This window comes from Oryctolagus cuniculus, chromosome 5 (assembly GCF_051225735.1).
Source record: "Oryctolagus cuniculus isolate XC-2025 breed Fujian yellow rabbit chromosome 5, ASM5122573v1, whole genome shotgun sequence".
Lineage (NCBI taxonomy): Eukaryota > Metazoa > Chordata > Mammalia > Lagomorpha > Leporidae > Oryctolagus > Oryctolagus cuniculus.
The window spans coordinates 61,639,494-61,660,905 of NC_142871.1; the positions used below are offsets into that span (position 1 = coordinate 61,639,494).

At 43.2% G+C, this 21,412-nt stretch overlaps 1 protein-coding gene across 7 annotated transcripts in view; it reads left to right on the forward strand.

Moving 5' to 3' along the window:
* Positions 1-21,412, forward strand: part of AK9 (adenylate kinase 9) — a 160,785-nt gene that overhangs the window by 43,505 nt on the left and 95,868 nt on the right. For 6 of the 7 annotated variants that reach the window (XM_008263360.5, XM_070073706.2, XM_089333824.1 and 3 more), the window contains 5 exons: positions 1,779-1,907; positions 6,844-6,918; positions 11,415-11,510; positions 19,436-19,575; positions 19,656-19,836. In XM_008263360.5, the coding sequence (XP_008261582.4) occupies positions 1,779-1,907; positions 6,844-6,918; positions 11,415-11,510; positions 19,436-19,575; positions 19,656-19,836 (621 nt within the window). The remainder of the gene's footprint in view (positions 1-1,778; positions 1,908-6,843; positions 6,919-11,414; positions 11,511-19,435; positions 19,576-19,655; positions 19,837-21,412) is intronic. The other variant, XM_070073707.2, reaches the window with a different exon arrangement.

Sequence of the window (21,412 nt, forward strand, 5' to 3'; positions counted from 1 at the left end):
CATACCAAGTCTGTGAAATCTGGCGTGTTTACATACAGCACCCTGTAGTTTATACTTACCAAATTTCCGTTCTCAATAGATGCATGTGGCCAACAGCTACCAGTCTAACCACTTATCCTGCTTTATGTTCCTCATAGCACTTACCACTTTCTGAAATGGTGCTGCTCTTCTCCTTTCTTACTGTTTGTCCAACTACTCACTGGATGTAAACTTTGTGCATCAGGGACTCCATGGCCAGCGCCTGTAACAGTGCTTAGCAGATAGTAGGTGCTTAATATGAAGTTACATAATAGCTGACTAGCATGAATGGGAGCAGGCTGGGAAAGCTCTTTGCTAGAGAGTCAGGAGTGCCAGCAGATGTTGGAAATGACAGTGTGTATTGAGCTACTTTGAAATGTATCACCTTCAGTCCTGTCATTCTACTTTTAGAAAAGATTCTAAGGGCAATATTAGCAACATGAAGAATTATCAACAAGGCTATTTATTGCAACATTATTTATAATTATGAAAAATCAGGGGTGGGGGCGGCACCGTGGTGCAGCAGGTTAAAGCCCTGGCCTACAGCGCCGGCATCCCATATGGGCACTGGTTTGAGTCCTGGCTGCTCACTTCCGATCCTGCTCTCTGCTATGGCCTGGGAATGCAGTTAAAGATGGCCCAAGTCTTTGGGCCTCTGCACCTGCCTGGGAGGCTCGGAAGAAGCTCCTGGCTCATGGCTTCAGCTCAGTTCAGCTCTGGCCGTTGCAGTCATTAGGGGAGTGAACCAGCAGATGGAAGATCTCTCTCTCTGGCTCTACCTCTCTCTGTAACTCTATCTTTCAAATAAATCTTTTTTAAAAAATAAAGTATAAAAAAGAAAAATCTGGAACATCCTGTTGTCCAACTATAGTGTAGTAATTAAATAATCATATGTTCAATGGAATTATATGATTTGATCATGAAAATCATATTTAAAACATATTAAGTGGTTTAAATAGGTAATATGATTCAAGTTGTATAAATTATGTATATGTAGCATTGATAAAACTAGAAAAAAAGAGAAAGGTGATGATAAACATGATACAGAAAACTTGGAATGTGCCAGGCCAAGGGCTGAGAACCTTCACATGTATATCCTGTTCCCTCTGCCTTGAATGTGCTTTCTCCAGAAACTTGGGTGGCTCTGTCCGTCGTTTCTTTCTGGATTCCACTCCTAACTTAGGCAGAGCACCTGATATGAAGTAGCACCTTCTCCCTGTGACTCTCCATCCATTCACCCCAACTTTGTTCATCTTCCTAGTACTTTCTAGTCTCACCTAATATTTTATATGTTTATATGCCTACTAGTTTATGCTCTATCTTCCCCAGGTGCAGAGGGGGATTGTGAGCCCAGGGTGTAAGTTGGTTTGTTCACTGCAGAATCTGAACTTCCCATGACAGCTCCTCACACACAATAGGTGCTCAATAAATGAATGAGGGGAGAAGGAACAAGTATCCAGAGAAGAGATCTGGTTTCTGTATTTTGTGTCTAAAAATTTGACATTCCTCTCCTACTCTCCACTAATTATTGGGAGCGGAAGTCAGTGACCATCCAAGTCAATTTAAAGCTTTATTTCAGCTGATAAAGACCCCTTCAAAGTGTACAATCTCTTACTCTTAAATAAAAAACCCTCAGTCTCTAATCCTTTCCTCCCTCTGCTTCTCACCCCAAAATGGCCTCTAGGTGTAAGGAGGTAGGGATGTGTCTTGTTAGTTGAATAATCATTTACCTAAAAATATTAAAAATCTCTTCCATTTAGGCATTTATTGCTGAAATGCAGATGGTGGCTGAAATTCTTCAACACCTGGTTCAGAGGCCTGAGGATTATTTGGAAAATGTTGAGAACACTGTTAAACTTTACAAGGAAACAACTCTTCAGGTTTTGGAAGTAAGAACAAGCTATTTTGCTGAAAATGGAGATAGAGGCATTTGTGTTTTACCACGATTAAGCAGTTCACATGTCATTGTCCTCTCTGGTATCTGATTATCCTCCTGAGTGTGGTAGAACAATGTTAGAAGAAGCCTTCCACTGCAAAGGCAATTTCCCCCAGCGAAGTTCCTGGGCTCTGAAAAGGAACTCTGTTTCTGAAAGTGACAGATGAACCGAATTTTTCACAGGTCCTTAGGAGGAATGCATTTATGGATAGTAGTTGAAAACTTTAAAGAAACAATTTTGTTAAAGCACTTTCAATCCATAATTTATGGATTTAACAGAAGAAAGGTGCATTTAAGATAGACTTTTTGTTCTAAAAGAGATTCTTCCTTAGTTAAATTGCAGTTATTAGTCCTGGATTTGTTTCCATGGCCATTCCATTCAAAATTGATCATATATAAACGTGATAAGGTCATTATATATTGTAATAAAAAAGTTTTAATTAAATCAATCGGCATTTTAAAAGTATGATTGTTGAGATTATAGTTAATGAAAATCATATTTTATATAGTCAAAAATCCAGGGAAGACTCGGCCAGATACAATCAACTATGTTGGAGATTTAGTCTCCAGGGTATGTGGCCAGACGCTGTCCCAATTAATAGACTATGGAGAGAGGAAAAACAGTCCCCAGATTGCTTCTTCCCATCTGATAGAGAAACAATGATTTTTCTTTGGTGCTGTTATATAATACTTACATATTTTAAAGACAAATGTGGGGACTGGCATATATTGTAATCCATCTCCTTAACTGAGAGTTAAATTTCATTTTCTTGTATATGGCTTTTATTTGTCCCCACATCTTCTACCACTGGTGTTTAAACAGAGCTACTTAAGAGTAAATCATGTGGGCTGGCGCCACGGCTCATTGGCTAATCCTCCACCTGTGGCACCAGCACCCCAGATTCTAGTCCCCAGCAGATCACACGACAAGATCACAAGGGAGAAGGAATGACAGCTTCAATTTCATAAAGTAAGAAACTTCTATAAAGTAAATAAATGAACAAACCTTCACTCAGATTGATAGACAGCAAAAATATCCCCCCATTGACCATGATGAAGGATTTGAAGTTTTGATATACTAAAATCTTAAAGAAATTATCTTTTAAAACCTGTAAGTTCACATTCTCCTAACATAAATGGACAGCAAATATGAGCACACAATTAACAAAAATGACAGAAAAAGGGTTACAAGCTTCTAGAAAAATGTTCAGCTTCATTGTTGATAAAGAAATGCCCATGGAAGTACTGAACTAGCATTTTCATGATCCAATTTTAAACGATGAGTGCACAAGTGTTCTTAATAGCAGCAAGCATATGGTAAAGCACCCTGCTAATAAATGAGTATGGCTTTTTTTAAAAAAAAAAAAAGGTGCAGTTATCCATTTATTTATTTATTTGGAAGGCAGAGTTAGAGAGTGGGAAGGAGAAAAGAGAGAGAGGGAGAGAGAGACCTTCTATATGTTGGTTTACTCCCCAGATAGCCCCAGTGGACAGGGCTGGGGCAAACTGAAGCCAGGAGCCTGGAACTCCATCTGAGTCTCCCACATGAGTATCAGGGGCCCAAGCGCTTGAGCCATCTTCCTATGCTTTTCCCAGACATTTAGCGGAGAGCCAGTGGGAAGTGGAGCAGCCAGGATTTCAACAGGCACTCATATGGGATGTCAGCCTTCAAGGCAGTGGCTTAACCCACTGTGCCATAACATCGGTCCTAATATGGCTGCTATTTTGATGGCTTGTCCACACAAAGTCCAAAAGTGGAAAACTGCTAGCCCCTACAGCAAAACAGGTAAGCATTCATTGCCCAAGTACCCACAAAGCAAAGATTTCAAAGCTAAGAACCTAGGTTTTAGGCCTAGGTGCCACTGGAAGAAGAGCCAAACAATTGTCTCACATAATAAATCCAGGATACTAGGGTGTGCAGAGGGAGGTGGAGAAGAGCTATAAAAGGTAAGACTATTTCCTCTCAACAGTCTATGCACAGGAATAATTTTATGCCGATTGCAGTGCAAATAATTATACATTACATTTTTTTGTACTCTATTAGTTACCACAGATCAGGGAAAACATATCCTATTTGTTTTTTTGGGACTTGCTTATTTGACTAAGTATAACGGTTTCCAGTTGCATCCATTTGGTTGTGAAAGACAGGTTTTCATTCTTTTTTACAGCTGAGTAATACTCCATAGTGTATTTATACCACATTGTTCTTTATCTAGTCATCAGTTGATGGGCATCTGTGTTGATTCTATATCTTAGCCATTGTGAGTTGAGCTGCAATAAACATGAGGGTACATATAACTCTTTCTTTTTTTTTAAAAGATTTTGTTTATTTATTTGAGAGGTAGAGTTACAGACAGTGAGAGGGAGAGACAAGAGAAAGTTCTTCTGACTATTGGTTCACTCCCCAAATGGCGGCAACTGCCCGAGCTGTGCTGATCTGAAGCCAGGAGCCAGGTGCTTCTTCCTGTCTCCCATACGAGTGCAGGGGCCCAAGGACTTAGGCCATCTTCTACTGCTTTCCCAGGCCACAGCAGAGAGCTGGATCGGAAATGGAGCAGCTGGAACTAGAACCGGTGCTCATATGAGAAGCCGGTGCCGCAGGCGGGAGGATTAACCTACTGGGCCACAGCATCAGCCCCTCTTTTTTGGTATTTATGTCCTGCACATTGCTTCAGGGGTCAGCCAGTGGTCCTCATTCATGCCTGCCTTCGAATCCCAGCTCAGCTCCTGCACATGCATTTATTTCCATAAGAGGGTGCATGCCCTTGGACTTAGTAAGCCCACTCTTAGGAATCCACCTTAAAGAATCAGAAATACAGAACAGCAGTATGTACTATCTTGTTTAGAATATGGTTATTTATGGTTAAACCAATAATGCTGGCATAATCTGTTGTCTATCTAGAAGGGGGAAAAACCACCTAGAACCCAACCTTGCACAATATTCTGAAATACAAAACACACTGGATAATTGTGGAGATGATTTTATTCAGTCTATTGCAAAGGGAGAGCCTTTATCATTGAGGACCTTGTAAAAGAACAGAAGCGAGTGTGAAGCTCATGGAAGCAGGTGAACGAGGAACCATCCTCAAGTCCATCTTAAGCAGTTCTAAGGAAGGACTGAGGCGGAATTTATCTGAGCCCTTGAGGAAGTCTGGACATGCATCTATTTCCTGACCATCCGTTCTTTCCGGGAACACAGAACTCAGACAGAGCTCAACACTGCCAATAGACAAAAATAAAATCCACCTGATCTTAGACTTTAATACTAATTTTAAAAACAAGCAGTGCAAGATACTTTAGAAGACTATTAGTTTAATCTTGAGATAGACAAAATCTAATTTGAACAAAAAGATAAATCCAGTGAAAGCAGATATATATGTGGCTATAAAAATATTTTATATTGTAAAAGACACCATAAGCAAAGTCAAAAGATAAATCAAAGAGGGGCTAGTGTTGTGGTGTAGCGGGTAAAGCTGTGCCCGCAATGTTGGCATCCTATATGAGTGCCAGTTCGTATGCCAGCTGCTCTGTTTCTGATATGGCTTTCTGTAAAATGTGTCTGGGAAAAGCAGCAGAAGATGGCCCAAGGGCTTAGGCCCTGCACCACACCCACTTGAGAGACCTGGAAGAAGCCCCCTGTCTCCTGGCTTCAGCCTGGCCCAACCCTGGCCTTTGTGACCATCTGGGGAGTGAACCAGCAGGTGGAAGATCTCTTTCTCTGTCCCTCCCTCTCTATTTCTGTAACTCTGTCTTTCAAATAAATAAATCTTTAAAAACAAAGATAAATCATAGAAAGATAAAATATATGCAATCCACGTCTCAGGTGAGGCTTAAAGACTTTCCATGAATGTTAGAGAAATCAAACAATGTAATAGCAAAATGCACAGAGGTTATGAATAGGCAGTTCACAGAGACAGATGCCTAAATGCTGAACCTCACCAAGGGAATAAAAGGTAAAACAAGCCAATTCCATTTTTCAACTCAGTTTAACAAAACTAAAGTGGCCAGTAATGGCAGGAAGAGGTGGGCATTCTCATACATTGTGGCTAAGAGTTTTGACTGCTGCAACCTCTTGGAAAATTAACCAGCAATACCGTTAATAGGAACACCTACTTCTGGAAGTCTGGCCTGTGGGTCCGATATATATCAGGATCTAGCCAGAGGATGCTTATTCAGCATTATCTAGCATTTCTGTGTGTGCATACACTTAAGTCAGCGAGGAGAGTGCCGAGGAAAGACACACCTGATTGGAGAGGCAGAGTGGAAGAGTAGGAAGGGTCGGATTACCGGTTTCTATGCACTGTCTGCATTCCTTCACTGGTTGCAGTTAGCACAAGTTACTTTCGTGATTACTGAAGAAGAATGTAATTTTTAAACTTTTTTAAAATAAAAAGAAATGCTTGAGAACAACTAACAAAATATCATGACCTACCTAATGGCAAGCAGCAGAGGAATGTAGATGGTATTGTAACCACACTCTGTAATTTTATCAAACCATCAAAATCCTGACAATGATCTTGCTAAAGTAAAGGAGATGATTAATTGCAATGTTGAGTGAAAAAGTAAGCTCAAAAGTTGTACACGATAATCTTGAACGGGCAAAAAAATTTCATGGAATAAAAGATGGGAGGAAAATGAATAACAACTACTTTGGAGTGGCAGGATTCTAGACGTTTTTTTAATTTTCTATAAGAAAAATATATCTTAATTAAAATGTGTTACATTTTTAAAAAATGAAGACCATCTGTGATTTAAATAACATCCATTATAACATGGGTAAGAGAAACAGTTTGGCTTTAGACATTTCTTCATCGGTTATCAAGATTCTGATCTTATATTCAGGTTTCCCAGGGGTCCTGGATTTGAAGGCTTCTTTTCTGTTCTTGCAGGAAGTAATGGCTGAACACAACCCCCAGTATCTCATTGAGCTCGAGGGAAATAAGCCACCAGAGGAGCTCTACATGGTAAGTGTGTGGTCCGTAAGGAATGTTCACGGTTTGGAACATCCAAGAGCTCTTTGGCAGTATTGTAGTTATTGCCATAAACAGAAATATATATTTACTTTTTTAAATGTTTTATTTGTTTATTTGAGAGGGTGAGTCACAGACAGAGGCAAAGACAGAGAGAAAGGTCTTCCACCCTCTGGTTCATTCCCCACGTAGCCTCAATGGCCATGTCTGAGCCGATCTGAAGCCAGGAGCCAGGAGGTTCTGCTGGGTCTCCCGCACAGGTGCAGGAGCCCAAGCACTTGAGCCATCTTCCACTGCTTCCCCAGGTCATAGCAGAGAGCTGTATCAGAAGTGGAACAACCAGGACACAAACTGGCACCCATATGGGATGCCAGTGCTTCAGGCGGAAGCTTAGTCTACTACGCCACTTTGCCAGCCCCCTATATTGACATTTTAACACCATTTTTTCTTGAAACATTTGTACTGACACTTTAAAAAACGTGATATCCTATTTATTCATTTTTCCATATTAAATCAAAACTACATTTGAATTTAAAAATCTCCAGATGACAAAATGTGTCTCAAAGAAAACAAATGGTAACTATTGAACACATGATAATATGCTTAACACTATTAATCATTAGAGAAACATGAATCCAAACTGTGCCCACTAGGATAGCCAAAGTAACAATAACAACAACAACAAAAACAACAACAAAAGATAATAGCAAGTCTTGATAAGGATGTAGAAAACTTGGAACTCAAAGATATTTTACAAAAATGAGTAAGCTAATACAAAAATACAGTAGCTGTATGCACCTGATAGGTGTCTGGCTTTATGACAAGGTCTGGGTTTACAGCTAGGAGTAGGCAAATGCATCCATAGATGACTCCCTTCATGTAGTATCAAATATATAGAGGTACATAAACATTTAAAGAACAATTTGTGTTATAGTCATGAGGGGTATAATACTACGGGAGCTCAGGCAGAAAGACAAAAGCTCGTCTGGTTAGGAGGGTACCTCTCTGAAATCATTTTTGCATTGAAACCTAAAGGGTGAGTAATCATTAGAAGAGGTGGACTGTGTTCAATGATACAGAAATGCTCTTGTACAAATGAAGACCCAGAGGTAAGAAAGAGCATAGAGAGTTGTGGGAACCGAATGTGGGACAGGGGTGTAAGGGGCTGGGGAGGAGGGCAGAACAGCACCCAGACTGGGAGGAAACAGGGGTTGCACCTGTGCATTCACAATTCCTCGTAGGGAGTAGGCAGTCAGTGAAAGGGTTGGGGTCAGAGAACAGAAGTGATCATTGTTTCTGTTTGGGAAAGATTGCTCAGACTGCCATGCAAAGCGAAGGCAGAAAGAGAATCAAGTTAGTGGAAGGAGGACTAGTTTTTAGCTTTTGTGGTCAATCAGGTCAGTGATGATGGCCCTACCTAGGTTAGTGATCCTAGGAGCAGACGGAAGAGGACAAGGACAGGTCTGAGAGAGATCTAAGAGGTCTGCAGTTGAGTAATCTAATGTAGGAATCACATGAGGGAGGAAAGGCAAAGACAGTGCTCTGATTTCTGGCTTGATTTCACTAGTGGGCACATGCTGATAAATGTTAGCATGGAGCCAAATGAGGGAAAAACTCCTTGCTTGAGGCGTACCCTTGCCAAGACCAGTGGTCTCCTCTTGACCAAGGCCAGTGGTCATTTTTCAGTTCTCCATCTAATTCAGTCTACCGGCAACGTTTGCCACAGCTGGCCATTTTTCCCTTCCTGCAGCCTCCACGCATCCATTGGGTTCTCCATCCCACACCACAGTAGTTCCTTTCTCCTCATGAGACACTCAAAATCTCTAACCTCTAGAGTTGAGGACCCCAGGGTTCTCCCACTGTGGGTTTCTCTCCATCCACTCTCTGTCCTGAGGAAACCTCATCCAGTGCACCAGCTTGACAGCTTAACTGCCTTCTCAACATTGGCAACTCTTTTTAAAAAAAAAAAATTATTTATTTATTTATTTGAGAGTTACACAGAGAGAGGAGGAGAGGCAAAGAGAGGTCTTCCATCCACTGATTCACTTCCCAATTGCCTCAACGGCCACAGCTATGCCGATCCGAAGCCAGGATCCAGGAGCTTCTTCCCTGTCTCTGGCGCAGGTGCAGGGACCCAAGGACTTGGCCCATCTTCCAATGCTTTCCCAGGCCATACAGAGTGCTGGATCAGAAGTGGAGTAGCCAGGACTCGAACTGGTGCCCGTAGGAGATGCTGGCACTGCAGGTGGTGGCTTTACCCGCTATGCCACAGCACCAGCCCCACACTGGCAACTCTTAAATTCATGTCACTATCCCAGATCGCCCCCTAATTTCATACTTGTAAACCCAGCTGCTGCCGAACTCCTGTATATCCAATTGGATGTCTAATAGTCATCTCCAATTTAAATGTGCAAGGTAAAACTCCACCACCACCACTTGGGCCAAAATATGCTACTCCCATGGTTTTTCTCTTCCAGTAAATGTCAAAACCATCCTTCCAGCTGAGTTTCTTCTGCATTTGCCCTCTCATCCCACATCGAATGTGTCAGCCTACACAGCAGGCTTCTCCTTCAACATATATTGAGTTTTACCACTATTACTACCTGAAACATGCTATCTTCAAGGTGGACGGTAGAAGCTTCCAGAGGCCAAATTGACACTTGCCAGTCCTGTTAAGGCCCCAGCTTGGAACAACTACTCTAACACTTCTGCCCACATGGCATTGATGAAAGCAAGTTGGACAGAGAAGCTCAACATCAATGGAGTGAGAATTGTACTGGAACAAAGGCAGTGAGCGAATTCACAAACAAAGGGCAGGAAGGTTGAATTGTGAATAAATAATGCAGTCTACCATAGATTGTCACATACCAGGAGGATTTTGTTTTTGTTTTTTCCCCATTTTTCTTTTTTTTTTATTTGATTAGTAGAGTTATAGACAGTGAGAGAGAGAAAGAGAAATGTCTTCCTTCCGTTGGTTCACTCCCCTAATGGCCGCTATGGCCAGCGCTGCACCAATCCAAAGCCAGGAGCTGGGTGCTTCCTCCGGGTCTCCCATGTGGGTGCGGGGCCCAAGCACTTGGGCCATCCTCCACTGCCCTCCTGGGCCACAGCAGAGAGCTAGACTGGAAGAGGAGCAACCAGGACTAGTACCCAGCACCCCAACTGGGACTAGAACCCGGGGTACCGGCGCCACAGGGGGAGGATTAGCCAAGTGAGCCACGGTACCGGCCATTTTTCACCATCTTTCATCTCAGATTCTCTATGCTTGCCACCATCCTCTCCTTCCTCCTTCTCCTTCTCCTCCTCCTCCTCTTTATTTTCACTTCTTTTTTTTTTAAAGATTTTTTTTCATATAGTTTCTGTATCGAGTTTCCTAAGATTGCCATGACAAAGTACCACAAAGTCGGTGGCTTAAAAAGACAAAAACTTACTCTCTCATGGTTCTGGAGGCTAGCAGTTCAAAACCCAGGTCTCCGCAGGGCCACACTCCCTCCGTAGCCTCTAGCGGAGAATCCATCCTCGCGTCTGCGAGCTTCTGGTGGCTCTCAACATTTCTTGGCTCACAGCAGCATCACTGCAACGTGTGCCTCCATCCCCACATGCCTGTCTTCCGTTGGCTGGAAAACAGCCTATAGACCCAGCCCTCCAAGGTGACTATTAGAGCCCAGTGGGCAGATTACTGGGAGTTGAAACAAATGATACATGCTTGTGAATGTGACCTTATTTGTTTTGTCTTCAAAGATTTATTTATTTATTTATTTGAAAGGCAGAGGGGGGAGGGGGAGAGGTCTTCCATCCGTTGGTTCACTCCCCAATTGGCTGCAACAGCGGGAGCTACGCCAATCCAAAGCCAGGAGCCAGGAGCTTCTTCGGGGTCTCCCACATGGGTGCAGGGGCCCAAGCTCTTGGGCCATCCTCTACTGCTTTCCCAGGCCATAGCAGAGAGCTGGATCGGAAGTGGAGCAGCCAGGACTGGGGACTCAAACCGGTGCCCACATGGGATGCTGCCACTGCAGGTGGCGGCTTTTTACCCGTTATGCTGCAGCGCCTGCCCTGAAAGTGACCTTATTTGGAAATAGGATCTTTGCATATATAGTCAAGTTCAAATGAGGGCATGCTGAATTAAGGTGAGTGGTAGTCCAATATGGATTAGAAGAAACTCGGATACCTGTGGGAAAGATGGCTATATAATAAGAGACAGAGATTAGAGTGATGCATTTATGTGAGGACTTCAAAAAGTTCATGTGAAATAGATATTATGAAAAAACTATGCCTGAACTTCAAAATACTTTGCACAAAGTAAAGTTTCTTGTCTTCCATGTTCTGTGAACTTTTTGAAGCACTGGCATACAAACCCAGAAACACAAAGAGGGTCCTAACACATCACCAGAATCCAGGTATATTCAAGCAGGAATTCTACCCAGCCTATTGCTTCTTCAGACTATTTGTAGTAATCACTTACCATTGTATTTAAACATTTTTTTCTTTAGACAGTTTTAGAACGACTTAAACATCTGAACCTGAAAAGAGCAGCTATTATAACCAAACTTCAAAGTGCAGAAGAAGAAATTGACATAATGGAAAATGTAAGTTATAATTAACCACTTGAAATCCTACCTTTTCAATATATCTTGTGGTCTTAATTATCGTTTCAAGATTTAAAAGGAGTAACATAGTATTAGCAACATGTTCTCTTTTTTTGGACACTTTTTAAAAATTTATTGTTTAAGGATACAGATTTCTTAAGTACAACTTTAGGAATGTAGTTATTCTTCCCACCATACCCACCCTTCCACCCACACTCCCACCTTACATCCTCCTCCCTCTCCCCTTGTCAGTCCTGTTCTCCATTGAGATTCATTTTCAGTTAACTTTGTACACAGAAAACCAACTCTGTACTAAGTAAAGATTTCAGCAATTTGCACACACACACATACACACACACACACCTGTTTGAGAACTATTTAATTCTCATAGTATAATTCATTAAGGACAGAGGTCCTACATGGGGAGCAAGTGCACAGTGACTCCTGTTGTTGATTTAACAATTAACACTCTTATTTATGACGTCAGTGATCACCCGAGGCCCTTGTCATGAGCTGCCAAGACTATGGAAGCCTCTTGTTCCACAAACTCTGACAATATTTAGACAGGGTCGTAATCAAAGTGGAAGTTCTCTCCTTCCTTCAGAGAAAGGTACCTCCTTCTTTGATGGCCCCCTCTTTCCACTGGGATCTCACTCACAGAGATCTTTCATGTGGGTCATTTTTTGCCACAGTATATGATCACTTTAACACTTAATCCTATCTGTATGTGCACTTTAACACTTAATGTGATCAATTTAACAAGATGGCATTGCAAAATATTTTTTTAGACACTAAACACAACAAAAGTATTGAGACAAAGAAAAACAATAAAATCAGAACAATTAACCATAGGAATAATGAAAAAAACCGAGATAAGTTTAAAATTTTTCTAGCACCAATGAGAGCAAAACATAAAATTGTCAACTCTGTAAACACTCATTCATTCCTTAAATCATTCAACTAATTTTTTAAGTAAGTACTATGTCGCTGGCAATGATGTACTGCGGATATGATAGTGATCAAGTTATAATTGCTAAGTACTAAAAAGATCACAAGGACTTTTAAGATTTAACCTAGGGGCTGATGCTGTGGTGTAGTGAGCTAAAGCTTCTGCCTGTGGCACTAGCATCCCATATGGGCACCGGTTCCAGTCCTGGCTGCTCCTCTTCTGATCCAGCTCTCTGCTATGACCCAGGAAAGCAGTAGAAGTGACGAAAGTGCTTGAGCCCCTGCACCCACATGGGAGATCTGGAAGAAGTTCATGGCTCCTGGCTTCAGATCGGCCCAGCTCTGACCACTATGGCCATTAGGGGAGTGAACCAGCAGATGGAAAACCTCTTTCTCTGTCTTTCCTTCTCTTTCTCTGTAACTCTACCTTTCAAAATAAATAAATAAAATATTTTTAAAAGAATATCTAACCTATTCTGGCAAGTTTAGTTTCAACAATATGAATAGAATTTTTTAAGTGCCAGAATCATAAAGGTTTAAAATAACCTCTGAAGAAAGAGGCCATGTTGTTAACCATACCATGTGGACCCAGAGATTTCAGAGGGTCAGTGTAGCATGAACAGGTGCTGAAGAGGGAAGAAAGGCGGGCATGACCACCACAGAGGTTACCTCCCCTATTCCACATCATTATTGAAGGAAAAAAAGGAAATACCCCACAAATCGTATGGGAAATTCCCCAGTTAGAAAGTAGACTTTTAGGAAATCCTATACACACAAGCATAAGGTTGTTGTAGTTCATGAGATGTATGACCAAGTGTATCTGCCCCCTATTTCATGTCAGAGTCATACACCAGAGCTGCTATTCACATCCCCTAAACAGTTTTTCCTCCTGGCAGGGCAGACCACTTCCAAACAACTCCTGGGAAGCTGACTACATGTGCAAATTCCTTACATCCAAATCCCAGACTGGTTAAGCCAGAATGTCTGGAAAATGGGACATAGAAATCTTTTTCGCCTGGTCCAAAACTACCTGCTCTGCCCATTTAAGTCTGGGAACACCTGCTTTCATATTTGGGACACTAAAAGAGCCTGGGCAATTAAAGAGGGTTGATCTGAAATTTCCTGTGTGTTTTGAAGGACTTTTTTTTAAGATTTATTTTATTTATTTGAAAATCAGAGTTACACAGAGAGAGAAGAGAGGCAGAGAGAGAGAGAGAGAGAGAGAGAGAGAGAGAGGTCTTCCATCTGCTAATTCACTCCCCAATTGGCCACAACGGGCGGAGCTGTGCTGATCCAAAGCCAGGAGCCAGGAGCTTCTTCTGGGTCTCCCACATGGGTGCAGGGGCCCAAGGACTTGGCCCAACTTCCACTGCTTTCCCAGGCCATAGCAGAGTGCTGGATCAGAAGTGGAGCAGCTGGGTCTCTAACTGGTTCCCCTATGGGATACCGGAGCTGCATGTGGCAGCTTTACCCGCTATGCCACAGTGCTGGCCCCTTGAAGGACTTTAGATAGATGCCTGTCAACTAAACCCAGATGATTTTTAGAGGAACAACATAATGGGAATTTTTAAATAGTGATTCCCAGTCCGGACTGCATGATGAGGTAATCCTGGAAGCTTTACAAATATACCAGTATCCAGAATAGTTAAAATAGAACGTCTGAGGTAAGGCTCTAGCATTTGTTAAAAAAAAACAAAGCAGGATATGATATCAAAGGCACAGGAAAAGAAAAAAACAGGTACACATGACTTCATCAAAATGAAAAACTTCTGTCCTTCAAAGGACACTAACAACAGAGGAAAAGCAACCCACCAAAGGAAGGAGAATACTTGCAAATCATATATTAGAGAAGGTATTAATATCCAGAATATATAAAGAACTCCTGCAATCCCACAACAGTAAAACCACTCATTGAAAAATGGGCAAAAAAGGACTTCATTGTGGCACAGTGAGCTAAGCTGCAGCCTGCAATGCCAACAACCCATATCAGAGCACTGATTTGAGTCCCGGCTGCTCCACTTCCAGTCCAGCTCCCTGCTAATGCACCCTGGGAAGGCAGCAGATGGTCCAAGTACTTTGGACCCCTGCCATCTATGTAAGAGATATGGATGGAATTCTGAGCTCCAGGCTTCATCCTGGACCAGCCCTGGCCATTGCAGCCATTGGGAAAGTGAACCAATAGATAGAAGGTAACTCCCTCGGATATCTTTCTCTTTCTCTAACTTTCAAATAAATAAATAAATCATTATTTTAAAAAGAAAAATTGGCAAATAACTGGAATAAACATTTTTCCAGAAAGATGTATAAGTGGCCGATAAGCACACGGAAAGATGCTCAACGTCACTAGTCACTGGGGAAATGTGGATCAAAACCATAATGAGACACCACTCCATGCCCATTACAGTGACTGGTACTCCCCCAAAAAAGGGAAACTAACTAATGTTGTTAGGGTTGAGGAGAAATTGGAACCCTCTTGTGTTGCCAGTGGGGATGTAAAATGGTACAGCTACTGTTTAAGAAAACATGATGGATCCTCAAAAAATTGAACACAGAATTATCATGTTATCTGCCAATTCAGCTTCTAGGTATTCCCCCAAAGAACCAAAAGCAAGAACTCAAAGTGATGCTTGTTACAACAGTGTTCATAGCAGTGTTATTTACAATAGCCAGAAGGTGGAACCATCCCATGTCAGTCAATGGGTGAAAGGAGAAATAAAATATATCCCATGTATGGTGGAATATTATTCAGCCTTAAAAAGGAAATGAAATGCTGACACATGTTAAAATGAAGAGGAGCCATGAGAACATTATGCTAAATGAAACAAGCCAGACACAAAAGGACAAGTATTATGTGATTCTCCATATGCGAGGTACCTAGAGTAGGTGAATTCATAGGGAAAGAAAGTAGGCTAGGGGTTACCGGATGAGGAGGAGACAATAGGGAAGTATTGTTTAGGGGTACAGAGCTTCTATTTGGAGTGATGGAAAAGTTCCAGAGATGGATAATGGTGATTGTTGCACAACACTGTGAATGTACTTAATGCTACAGAATTATATACTTAAAGATGGTGATAGTAGTAAATTTTATATTTTATATATATATAGTCACAATGATAAAAACCAAAAGCCTTCCTAAGAGACTTTCCTGTAAGGGGGTAGAAGAGGCACAAAGCCCTTCCTGTGAATGCCAGCCCCGTGGTGAGAAGCATGAGGACTGTGATACCTGAGGAGTGGTTAGGGAAGAGGGGATGTGTGTGTGTGGCAAGGGTGGGGTTGGGAGGAGGCAGAAGGACTGTACCAGGCTGAGCAGGTCATAGATTTGGTTTTCAAATCAGATGGACCTGGGTTTGAATGCCAGCTCCACAGATCTGCGACTTTCCTTAGATTTGCCTTTTTACTTAATGTTGTTTTTCTTTAAAAAAATATTTATTTTATTTATTTGAAAGGCAGAGTTAGAGAGAGAGAGAGACAGAGAGAGAGAGAGATCTTCCATCTGCTGGTTCACTCCTCAAATAGCCATAATGGCTGAGGCTGGGCCAAGCTGAAACCAGGAGCCAAGAGCTTCTTCCAGGTCTCCCACGTGCATGCAAGGGTCCAAGGACTTAGACTGTCCTCCACTGCTTTCCCAGGTGCAATATCAGGGAGCTGAATTGGAAACAGAGCAGCTGGGACTCGAACCAGTACCCGTATGGGATGCTGGCACTGCAGGCAGCTGCATAACCTGCCATGCCATAGCACCAGCTGCAATTCAATGGCTTTTTTAAAAAAAGATTTTATTTTTTTAATTTATTTGAAAGAGTTACACAGAGAGGTAGAGACAGAGAGAGAGAGAAATCTTCCATCCGCTGGTTCACTCCCCAGATGGCCACAATGGCTGGAGCTGTGCCAATCCAAAGCCAGGAGCCAGGAGCTTCTTCCAGGTATCCCATGTGGGTGCAAGGGCCCAAGGACTTGGGCCATCTTCTACTGCTATCCCAGGCTATAGCAGAGAGCTGGATCAGAAAAGGAGCAGCTGGGACTAGAACCAGTGCCCATATGGGATGCTGGCACTTCAGGCCAGGGCTTTAACCCACTACACCACAGCACCGAACCCCATCAATGGCTATTTAAAAAGGGGACTCTTGCTCCTAGAGCATAGTGTTTCCATAAGAACTGCATGAGATGATATTTTAAAGTGCCTAGAGCCAATGGTGATATTCAGACTATCCAGCAGCTGGGTAGCAGGAGCAACGCTGGCCTCATGGGTTTCATGCAGGAGCATGCAGTTGGATGGGCTCCATGCTTAGTTTAATGCTCTGTTGTTACAATCTGGAAATTCTTAATAATTTGAGAAGAGCCCTGTACCATTTTGTCTTGAATCTGGTAAACTAACTTATTCCATACAAAAGCATTCACCCAATCACAGCAGATCTGGAGGTAGAGCTGAGAACCCCTGTGTGCCAGGGAGTAGCTGTGTCCATGCTGCCTAAGGGAAGGTCCACAGATTCCTCCAGGAGAGGCTCAGCTGGGAGCAGAGCTCCAGGGACGCGGCTGCAGCTACCAGTGTCCTTGTGCCTCCCCAGCCACGTCTGGGGTCCCTCTCCCGTGACCCTCTGGCTCAGTCTCTCCAGAAAAGTATGATTCCATGTTTCTGATTGACTGCAAGGTAGAGGCAGGCTGGAGGGGAAGGGGAGTTGGCTGACCATGTGCAGTGGGGAGTGACTCGGGCCACTGAACCTCCTTTCAAAGATTTTCAACCAATCTGCTCTCCGTTCAGCCCGCTTCAGAGGCCTCCAGTATCACCAGGTCCTGTGTCTTTCTAGGATTTTGCAGAGTAAACCACGTGGCTTCTTGGCATCCTACCCATTTCCACCCCTGTCCTTGCCAGCATAGATACTTAGCTCTCCTCTTTCTCTGATGCCAGTTTCCACTCATCCATCTGCTTTCTACCTTACAAAATTGTGTGGCCATAGCAGGTCAGCTGTCAGTGCTGACCAGCATCTCTGGTCTCTTCTTCCATCCTCTGTGCCCTCATGAGTTCATTTCTTTTCGGAATCCTCTTCTAGCATTTCAGCAAGGACTGCGGAAGCAGCAAACATAAATGCATGTGTTGAAGCTGCCTGCTTAACCAGGAGGCAGTCCTGATCACTTACGAGACTGTCGTATCAAACCCATCCAGAAAGTCATCTTCTCCACCCTCAACACTTGCCAGAAGTGTGGCTGGAGGGTCGTGAGGTTGAGAGGGACACTTGTCTGCTACTCACACACTTGCCCGTGTTTGGACGGGAAGTAGGGATGGTAAGGAAAGAGTGGCTGCCTCCTTGCTCACCTGGCTTCAGTCCCTAGCTCGCTGTCTACGGGCTCCAGGGAGAAGGGTGGCAGTGCAATGTGTCATGCCGCCAAGGCCCTCGGTCTTACACAGCTCCCCTAAGAAGTGAAGGCTGCCTTAATGCTCAACTGTCACTTTTAGCATTTGGCGGGGCGGGGGCGGATTTCCAGGCAGCATCCCTCTCTCCCTCTCTGTGTGGTTTCCTTTGCTCTCTGAGGCTACTGCAGTGGTCCAGGCAGGACCATAGCTTGCAATCTCTCCTGTGCTTAACTGTCAACTCTGAAGCCAGCACATGCATATCACATCAGCCCGGACCCCTTGACCCTGGCATTGCCCACCATGCCGTCACTCTCCAGTTCTGTCGTCCCCAGATAAGGTAGCAGAAGAACAGGTGAACTTTTCAGCAGTCTATGCAGTCTATAGAGAAATACAAGGAGTCTTTCCAAAGTTCACAAAAAACCTGAATTATGGGAGAAAAAAACTACACATGGATTTCAACGTGTTTGAAAAATAAACTGGGGCTGGCACTGTGGCTTAGCAGGTAAAGCCACCACCTGCATTGCCGGCATCCCATATGGACTCCGGTTTGAATCCTGGCTGCTCCACTTCCAATCTAGCTCTCTGCTATGGCCTGGGAAAGTAGCAGAACATGGCCAAAGTCCTTGGGCCCCTACGTGTGTAGGGGAGATTCAGAAGAAGCTCCTGGCTCTGGGTTTCAGATCAGCCCAGCTCTGGTTATTGCAGCCATCTGGGGAGTAAACCAGCAGCTAGAAGACCTCTCTCTGTCTCTGCCTTTGCCTCTCTGTAACTCTGCCTTTCAAATAAATAAATAAATCTTAAAAAAAAAGAAAAGAAAAATAAACCAAAATAAGTATCTTTTAATTCCATTTCTCAAAATCTTTCTGAAGTACCTTCATATTTAACTTCTTTGGAGGTCACCAGCAGGAAGGATTGTTGAAGAGGACTTTCAATTTTAAGAATGGAAGAGTCATACTTAAGTAAATGCAAAAACACTCTGTTTATAACATCATACTATTTAAATACTTAGGTTAAATGGCTAAGAGTCTGGTACATTTTTAGACTTTTTCAGGAAGACTTTTCCCAGATGTATTTTCTGAAGATGATAGGAAAGGCTGTAGCTGTCTTGTGCTCATTCTACCATCTGATAGAAAATGCTTAGTAAAATTTAAACAAGATTTTCTAATATAATGAAAATAGTCTTACCAAATCTAGGCCACAAGAAGAAAGCTGCAATTAAGAAAAAAAATAATAAATTGGTGCTCCGACCCGCAAGGCCCTGCACAGCTGGGATCCGCTGCTGCTGTTTCAGCCCAGAGTGGGCGGGGGTGAAGTCAGGGCAGGGGAGGAACCGCCGGAGCTGCTGGAGCTGGGATACCCAGGGCAGCTACACTCAGAAGCCACAGGGATGCTGTGGAGTCCCCATCCCTCTTCCCAGCTTCTCTTCCAAGCTGCCCCATGGCCCTGGATCCAGAAAGCCACTTCAGAAAGGTCCCTTGGGAGAAACTGCTCGAGGTGTCCAGGCTGAGAATTGGGGGCAATGCCATTGTGAGCTCTAGATGGTGTGAGACCGCCCCAGAGCTAGGAGGTGGCCACAGCCTTGGAACCAGAACACACGCCCACATGTTAAGGCAGGGTTTGTGACCCACAGGAGGAGCTGCTCCGAGTCCTCGCGTCCTATAAAATGATCGCACCAAGATACAGGTGGCAGAGGAGCAGATGGGGCCGGGCCTGTCCTGTTGCTTTAAAAGACGGAAACATATATCCAGGATTACCAGATTTTTCTGTGAGGTAAGTCAGATTTTGGAACTTAATTTTAAAATGTACCCTTCCATCTTTTCAGTTGTTTATTATTTTGGCATTTTGAAAAGTTTTTTAGGTAAATTGTACTGCCTTTCATCAGAAGAAGCCTTAAAAGCATTTTCATTGAATCCACGACGCTATCTTCTTCCTCCCATGCCGGCACCACCGTGCAAAGTAGTCGTATGTGGACCTCAGCGCGCTGGGAAAACAACGCTTGCCGATTTGATTGCAGAACATTACAAAGGAAAGGTAACTGCCTACTTGCTCAGTTGCCTTTCTTCCTTCCTTCCTTCCATCCATCTATCCATCCTTTTCTTCCTGCTTTTCATCTGGCTGTCTTGGTTCTAATTTGTAGAATTTTATTTGTTCTGAGTTTGCGGAATTGTACACTGACAGTGGGGTTGTTCCACGGGGCTTGGCGTGGGGAAGGCTTCCCCCTTGCTGTTACTGCTGCTTCCAGACCACACTGATTCTGTTAGGCCCTTGGATTCGAGTGTTGTGTCATCCCAACCAATGCCACCCATTACTTCCTTGGTTCGACTCATCTGTTTCCTGGGCTCCCCCCACCATTCTGCCCACATATTCACTCCGACCTAATTCTTGGTGACTTTAATATCTACAAAGACAGCCCTCCCATCACTCCCCCCCCCGCCCCCAGTCAGTTTCTTGACCTCTTCTCCCCCAGTTATGTTGTTTTCCTCTCTCAGTGAGAGAAGAGATACAATTTTGGGCTTAGACAAGAGTGACAGCAGTGAAGAAGCAGGCATATTTGGGATATCCTATGAAGGCAGAGCCAAAGGGTTTGATGAAGGATTGGAAGGTAGAGGAATTAGAAATTTAGTGTGGCTAGAACATGTGAATGGAGGAATGGCACAGGATGAGGGTTGAAAATGTAGTCAGGGCAGTGCAGACCACCAACGAGAAGGGTTATTCAGAGGGCTGCTGAATATTTATAAGCACCAGAGTAACCTTTTTTCTATTTGCTCCTAACTTTTTATTGTAAAATGTGAAATTCACTGAATTGTCACAAAATGAACCCCCATATAACTGTCACTCGGGTCAAATATGGAGTGTTGCTAGCACCCTAGAAGCCCTCGCATGCCTCTTCCTAACACGAGGCCCCCCTGCAGAGGTAGCCATTGCCCTGAATTTTACAGTATTCACCACCATACTTTTCTGTAATGGTTTTCTCACTGGTGGCCACCAGCTTGCCTTGAGTCTTTTTCACCAACAGATAATGAATTACAGCTCAGTGAGACAAAACTATGGATAGTAAAACAGAGTTTATTAAAGTTTCCAAGAGAGAAAATTTGGCACCCTTTCTTCTGGCTTTGGGGTTTTATCCCTAAAGCTTAAGGGTTCTGATTATTGATGTAGCCATGATGCTCATGATTGGCATTTGTGATCAGCATCTGGGAGTTTCATAGCTTTGGGCTCTCTGCACATGTGGCTACAAATCAGACTTTTCTGGCTTGGCTGAGCTCCTGTTTCATCAGGATACTTTAACCACAAGTTAAACCACACAGTGGGCAGTCTTGGGTGGCCCTGGGCAGAGAGCAGTGTCCTTGGGTCCAGCCCTGGAGAAGAGTCTTGTGCCCACCTGAGTCAGTCATATCTAACTCTATGCCTGACCGTTTCACCATGGAAGCATAATACTGTAGGTTAATTTTACGTGTTTTACTTAACTTTATGGTCTTAAACAATTTATATGTATTGTGCCTCTTTCTTTCACTTAACATTATGATTGTGCTACCTACTAGTATTATTACAAATAGCTGTCATTTATTTTTATTTTATCATATTGTGTTGATTGAATTATATCATG